The following is a 7,868-nucleotide window of genomic DNA, read 5'->3' on the forward strand; positions in this document are numbered from 1 at the left end:
CGGAAACGGCCATTGGTTTTATAAATTGACGCAAACTCTTAGAATGGTACCCTACATTACTTTTCATACAAAAATATATTGGAGGAAAGAGAAAGGGGGTACCAGTCTACAAAGTCTGGCATGTACAACTCCCATATTTACTCTTACCAATCACTAATATAGTGTAAACTATAGAATAACGAACTTATGAAGATAAAAAGGGGATTTCATTGGTCATCTAGGTTTCTACACTCTAATCTTTATCCAGCAAGCTACGAACAAAAGCGAACAGTAGTTCTACATACGTTCAGTTAAGCCCTAAATTATTTAGTGACGGCCATGAAGCGTTTTAATTTGTACGCTTGTACACCTGAACGTTTTGTCGACATTTGGACGTCTTTCTTTTGATAGTTTGTTCTCAGATGTTATGCGGGATGTAATCTGGTGGGTGTTAATTATTGTCCCATATCATGGCATCAGGAAATTTTTAAGGAATACAGCAGAGAAATAGACATTTTAAGTACCTTCTTCATTTACCGAGTGCAAACAATAAGTGAAATTACGACAAACATTAAAAAGTAATCCTTATACTTCAATTGCTATTCCTGATTTCGATGCACCAGAATCAATTCCACCCGGGCGTATACTTTCGTATGTTTTGGTTCGCCCCTAGTATTGAAAATTTTGTTTTCACCAAAGAATATTTTAAAAGTCCTGTATTTATAAAATCTGATCATTCGGTGTCATTTTTTCCCAATATAGTGAGGATAATACATCCATGATCAATGACATATAAAGGTTTATATGTTTGTGATACAAGTACATTGTACATGTAGCTATTATTTTAGTGTGAATATTTAGAATAATGTACATGATGTCACAAATTTAGTGTGTTTAACCTGAAAAAACATCAATCAATCAATCAATCAATCAATCAATCAATCAATCAACCAATCAATCAATCAATCAATCAATCAATCAATCAACCAATCAATCAATCAATCAATCAATCAATCAATCAATCAGTTAATCAAGTTTAATTTATTGTATAGCGTCACATGATTACAGCGTGCAAATGAGTGTTTTTAACCATCAAATCGACGTGCAAACACTTTGATTTATAAATTTTTCTTTAGCAAATACTAACAACGACTATATATATTGCCAACGCTCGACCAACAATTGCTACATTTTCACTCTGCTTACAACGCCTTCAACCATTGATCCAAACAAACAGTGGCAATTTGATCAAGGCGATCAATCGATTATCGATCACTTGAGTACCCACAACTGTCACAAGAGCGAACAAGTGATTGCTTCACGGCTAAACAATGTTTGTGGAGGGCTGGAGAATGTATTATCAATGTTTAAGTGTAGATTAGAGGAGTTATGGAATAAAGTGAGTATGTCTGCACAAAATATATGAATTATGACAGTTATAACTAAGCTCTAGGTATTGTTTTTGTCTATACTTTAAAGAAAAATAAGTATTTCTTTTATATTTCTGCTTAACTTTCTGCCGATGTTCTGTGACTGAATCATCAAGAGTGAGTGTTATAAACTGAGTTTTGTTCCGTTTATTTCTTGTGCATTTTCGACTTTGGTTACGGCAATGTGATTACTGGCTTACGTTTGATCGAAAATTTAAACAAAGATTTTACAAAGCATGTATATTTGACAAGATGCCGTTTAAATACTAGTTGTATTTTCAGTTTAACTCGGGTTAAGACCACGTGGCATTGTTCTTCTGTCAAATATAACAAACGCTTAACAAATAAAGGCAACCAAAGCTGTTCTGCACATATATAAAGAGATTAAAGCTGTGTAAAGAAACTTAAGAAAGGTTTGCTTCAACGATGACATTCGCACAAAGAAGCATTCTATTTCTATTTTATTTTAGATCGATATTTAAACCGCAATGCATTTAATACTGAACTATTTTCAAAAGAGAAATATGTTTGTATTGTCCGAAAACAAAAGTATATAAGCATGCATTAATTTCCAAATCCCACATGTCGTCGGGGCATTTAACTTTTGTTTTATTTCAAAGCGGAGTTCGATGGGAATTGAACTTTTTTGTCATTATTAACTTATAATCAGCAAAGTTTTGTTAACTTTTAAACGTATATTTTATATATAACAAGAATTTTCAAACTGGGACATGCTCTGAGTTTTGTAGACTGGTTGGTGTAGGGTTGGACATGGCCTATCCTGTTCTAAGCCAAGGATAATTGTGAACTTTGAGACGTTATTCGAACGTGGGAAAAGAACGTCTGAATGTCGAATTGGTTGGATATTTTGTCAATATCTCATTTACATCAATCAATTATGGAATAATCAGCTTGCGTCTTTGTGCAAATTTGTTCACAAATTAATAATCAATGTATTCTGTTTAATATTAAATAAGGTATCGATAACCATTTTGCTATAAACTGATTTAGCAGACAGTGTTAACAGACATCAGCGTAATCATCTCGGAGTGAAACAAAGGTTTTCAACGGTCACAGAAATGCATTTATATGGAAATCCAAAAGATATGGACGATGGCTTAATTTGTATGAAAATCGCAGACAAGGCATTTTTACGATCATATTTTTATCACGTCAGACAGGCAGACGCTCGATAAAGACCTGTCCCATAGAGGGTTACATTACGACATTATGGTGCACGGGAACAGCGAACGGATGCACGTGCTCGTGGGTCACGTGCTAGAAGGTTCGCAGAACCACGCTCTGGAGGAACTAGGCAAAGCAGCCGACATTCTAGACACGCAAATAACAATAGGTAAACCTACTAGAGATCTAAATCTTTAAATTGTGCAAAACATATTAGCGATATTTTGGCACTTTTTAAACTGGAAAATTTGAGGGCAAGGTGCTATTAAATGGAAACCCCATTTTTAAAGGCTAATACTGTTTTTACTGTGTACAAATCGTAATCTTTTTATTCTGATCATTTAAGAAACATCAGTTAAACATGATAATGCATTAAAATAAAATGTGTAAACTTATATTGTGCTCCTTTAAAAAGGTGTTTATATAGGATTAAAATCAATGCCGTTTATCGATTCTGGAGTCCAAATTAAACAACAAAATCCTGGCTTCGATATCATAAATATTTTTTTGATCATAAATTTGACGCCTATTTATTCATAAAATATTTTCAGAGTGTACAAGTCTTACGAATCACTGTGTTTGCGCGGAAAATGTCGAATACCTCCGGAAACCCGACCACATACTGCAGTGTATCCGGAAGGGTAAATGCTTCCACTGCCAGCGGTACAGGTGTATGGACCGGAAGTATGAAACAGTGACCGCCTCTACATCGCTGCTGCACCTTGCAGCCGCATCCGGGAGGTTCGAAGTGTTCCGATTCCTGCACAGATCCGGGGGCGACCTAGAATCCACTTCCGGTCTGTTCCAGCTGCGCTCAATCCACCTGGCGATAATCCACGGGCATTTTAACATCTTCTGTTATCTGCTTAGCCAGAAGGTACGTGTTTCAAACATCCTGCTCATTGCTGGTTGTTGCAACGGACGTTTTATGCATTTGGAACTCCTTGGCCATTTCCCATCGAAAACAACCTCGGATATATGCCGGTACATTACAATTTAGTAGAAGTAATTCGTGATTTTTTGAATAATTGTATTAAATAATTGTAGTTTTTACATATATGTTGTATATCTAAGTTTAAATTGATTGCCGATGAAACGAATTTTTGCATAAATAATTAAGATTCCCAATAATCACTGAGTTTAAATGCTTAATTGAAATTACTACGCGATTTACTTGTAAATATTTTGACATTGTAAACCGTCCATCCGAAGTTGTTTTCGATGGAAACTAGCCGAGGATATCCGAATATTTTTTAACGTTCTTGATTTTGCAACTTTTTATTTCGAAAACACTTAATATCTAGATGAAATTCATCTCTGAATTTGCAGGCCGTAGCTTGTAGAACCTTTTAAAAATAAACACGCACATTTTTTAGGTTGGCGTGAACGCACCGTTACTAACGCACGGTACGACGTTGACTCCGCTAATGTTGGCCGTACAGCACCGCAGAATGGACATGGTGAACCACCTGCTCATGGTCCGTGACCTTGACCTCTGCTACCGGAACTCCCTCCGCCAATCGCCCGTCCTATTCGCCGTCCGCAATAACGACATCGATCTCGTCAACCTGCTACTGAGCGCTGAGGAGGCCCGCAACGGCCGTGCCCATGACAGCGACGGCAGGAGATCCATGTGTCCGGAGGAGCTGCAGCATCCCTGTGCCATGCTCGAGACTATCAAACGAGGTACGCTATTTCATTAATAACGAGATAAGCATCCCATTACAGGCGCGTAGCTGCCTATACGCGAGTACGACAAATTTTTTTAATCATCCAAAGTTGCAGTATGCGTACCTGACTACATGCTCCTAAACTGTCCATTTTCCAGTACCACATAAAGCACCAATGAACGCCCAGAATGCACCGGATTGCACCATGTTTTTCAAAAAGGGCATGCCGCCGGATCCCGGCTAGCACAATTATGAATCCATATGAATAGAGAGCTAGCTACGCCCGTGCATTATAGCAACGCACCCTAAACTAAATATTGTCTTTATCAATAGATACCTGGAATATCGTGATTCCTTAAATATATATAAGTGTTAAGTTATGTTTTATTATATTTCATTAATAGACTGATTCATTTGAACGAGTCCAGTACTTTCTGAAAACGCTTTAACGACGTCCATATTAACTTTCAGACAACGACACCGTCCTCAAGGCGTTACTAGACGGTGGCTGTGAAGCGGACTTTATCTTCCAGGGGTATTACAGCCAAACATCAGCTTTAATCCTGGCGTCCATTCATAACTCATACAAGTGCTTAGAACTTCTAGTGGAATACGGTGCAGATATACAGTTGAACCTCGGCGGAACAGCCTTACATTGGGCCCAGCAACTGGACTGGCCAGAGAGTGTGAATGTCCTCCACAACGCCCAGTTCAAACACATTCTAGCTGGGTTGGAGAGTGACGATGATTTAAACTCTAGTGGCTCTGAATCTACAAATGTTGACGACGAAGCCGACAGTGTTGATGGCGGGGAATCAGTCCGCAAAAACAGTGTTCATGAAATAGACACAAACTTGAGTCCGCTCTTATCAATATGGTACTTCGTGCAATGGCTGGACGTAAGTGAACCGATACAGAAAATGGTGGGAAAAGGCCATGATGTGAATGTTCAGGATCGCTACGGACGAACTGGACTACACTTGGCTGTTGACGACCAAAATGTCCCGGCTTTACGGACTTTACTGAGTCTTGGTGCTGATTGTAATATTCCCGACTCATGTGGGGCAACGCCTTTCTGGCACGCCGTTTACTGGAACAAAGAAAGCATGATCAAAGAGCTTATGTTCGCTAATGTTGTCACGGAGTGCAGAGCTCACAAAGACGCCGGTAAATTCCGGCTTCCGTATTTGGAAGGATTAAACCCCGACCCTGGTTGTTGTACAGTTTCTACACTCAGTGTTGCTGTTAAAAAAAACTTTCCTTTCATCGTACACCTACTCCTTGAAGCAGGATATAAAACAGCATCAGAAGACATGGAGGAATTAATCAGCATCGCTAAACCGGAATCCAAAGCCATCCTTACAGATTATTCTAGTCAGCCCCGGAGCTTGTTCGCGCATGCTCGCAACTACGTGCGTGACACGTGCGGTCGGAACATTCATCGTCTCGTGCGAGACGTCGACCTGCCCTTCCGCGCGAGAGATTGTCTTCTCCTGAGGGACTTGTTCGACCTCAAAATAGAACCGGATTTTTGACAAACTCCTTTTGGATGAATTCATTACAGTTAACAGTATTTTTAGTCTGAACGATAGCATTTTGTATTTTTCAGAATTATTTTAGTACCAAGAGTTTTTAAAGAGTTCCTGAAGTTTCTAATCGTTTACCAGATAAACAGCCTCGGATGTATATGGACGGTTTACAATGTCAGAAATCTTTACATTTTACTACACTCGAAGTAGATCGCGTTGTAATCAATTATCAGTTTAACTTCATGACTTACTCTTGGGAATCTTAATAACATATACAATAATACACTTTAGCGGTAATCAATTTAAACTTAATAATTATACAAAATACACGTTAAAACACAAGTGTTTATTAATACTATTACATATTTTTTTACGAACTACTTCTACTGATGTACCGGCATTCATCCGAGGTTGTTTTCGATGGAAAAGGACCAAGGTGTTCCGAATGTGATGTCATAGAACGATGAATGATGTCACTGCACGATGATCGTTTACAAATGTTAGTAAATTACAAACTGCAGTGTTTTTAGTGTTCTACCTTGACAATATTATACAACGGAATCAGATTTTGTATTATTGCTACTTTAACTAGTATTAATTGTTTATTCGTGTCAGTAATATTCAGTATTCAATACAAAAGCTCAGAGTTTCCTCCCTGTCGTTTTTCTATTTCCAAATGACTGCTTCAACATTAACTCTGATTGATCGATGAGCGTACTTCAAAAGTTGTGAGGGGAAAGCCAGTGATCGGAATTCATTAAAGTGACACTCTGGCTTAAAATCAATACATACACATGTATAACAAACATAAATTATGAGTGATACACCTTTAACTACTTACTAAATAATGCATTTATTGAATGAACCAATAACTGATAACAAGATTGTAACCGTGTATTTAATAGCTGCGAGTCCTAAAAGATTTACAGTGATCATATATCGCCTCAACAGGTAGAAATACCGTGTTTTGTGCACCTTTCTTTCAAATTAAAAAGGTATCCTTTATAAGAACCATTGATTTCGATATTTATTCATCCTTTTACGTTTAATTAAAACAATCATCTCATTTTGGAGTAAAAGTGCATCTTTAAGTTAAGTTTAAATAACGGATTCTGAACTACTGTAGTAATAATGCTAATACAAGTTTATGGTCTAATTTTGTCGGTGATGTCAAATGACACTTGCGAAGGACCTTTTCCCGTAGAACAGCTTGATTGTTGCCTTTATCATGTAAATCAAATATACCAGTATGATTAATTCAAGTTTTGTGAGGTAAAATTACGTTGACAACTAACAAATTTTCTCGATTTTTTGTCCGGTATCCGGAATTCCGGGGTTCCGGTTTTGTAGGGATCTTTTTACATTGAAAATAGAAGGGGAAAACCGGGACTCTGAAAAAAGTCCGGTATCCCGAGGATTCCGGTTTTGTGGAGTTCCGGTTTAGTGAGTTTCTACTGTACTACTTTTTACTAAAAACTTGACGGTGTTCGCGTATCTTTTTAAAGAATAAAAACCACTGCCTACGAATGACATGCTGTCGTTTTTACAGCTTTAGTTTATTAAGTTGTTCATGGTTATAAGAAAGAGAAAGTAACTTTTATTTGATCACTTCATATTTATTCGTTTATTTTTATGACTCTCTGTTTCTAACTAGATTGCATTTTTGAAAAAGCGCTTGTCTCCCCTATTGTGTGGTCGTAGCTGAGAAAAAATAAATGATGGACAGGAAATTTGTAATTTTGGACTGGAGACGAACCAACAGTGAAGTTTGGTTTATTTACCAGTATTAAATAGTGAAGAGAAGAAAGTGTTGTTGATTAATCTTGGAAAATGTAAACGAAGTTTGTATTGTATGAAGTTCCTGGGCGCAAGTGAATCAATTATTGACCGGAAACCATTTTTCAGCTCAAGGTCATTGTGACATTGACCTTTGACCTACTTTATCTACATGAGCAACTTGCATACAAAGTATGAAGTTCCTGGGTGCAAGCGTTCTTTAGTTACTGGGTGGTAACCGTTTCTTCACCTCAAGGTCACGGTGACCTTGACCTTTGACCTACTGATCTAAAAATCAG

The 7,868-nt window shown here is 37.6% G+C and overlaps 1 protein-coding gene across 2 annotated transcripts; it reads left to right on the top strand.

The window, feature by feature from the left end:
* The first annotated feature begins 1,236 nt into the window (after window positions 1-1,236).
* LOC128211897 (serine/threonine-protein phosphatase 6 regulatory ankyrin repeat subunit B-like) lies at window positions 1,237-6,444 on the top strand. Of its 2 annotated transcripts, none has more exons than XM_052917010.1 (5): window positions 1,237-1,378; window positions 2,587-2,763; window positions 3,146-3,471; window positions 3,971-4,280; window positions 4,736-6,444. In XM_052917010.1, exons 2-5 carry the CDS (start codon window positions 2,640-2,642, stop codon window positions 5,797-5,799), a joined length of 1,824 nt encoding a protein of 607 aa, XP_052772970.1. In that variant the 5' UTR covers window positions 1,237-1,378; window positions 2,587-2,639; the 3' UTR covers window positions 5,800-6,444. The 2 variants fall into 2 exon arrangements, with proteins under 2 accessions (XP_052772970.1, XP_052772971.1); XM_052917011.1 differs by having other exon boundaries at window positions 1,247-1,378; window positions 2,591-2,763.
* The last annotated feature ends 1,424 nt before the right edge of the window (window positions 6,445-7,868 follow it).

This window comes from Mya arenaria, chromosome 12, assembly GCF_026914265.1.
Source record: "Mya arenaria isolate MELC-2E11 chromosome 12, ASM2691426v1".
Taxonomy (NCBI): domain Eukaryota; kingdom Metazoa; phylum Mollusca; class Bivalvia; order Myida; family Myidae; genus Mya; species Mya arenaria.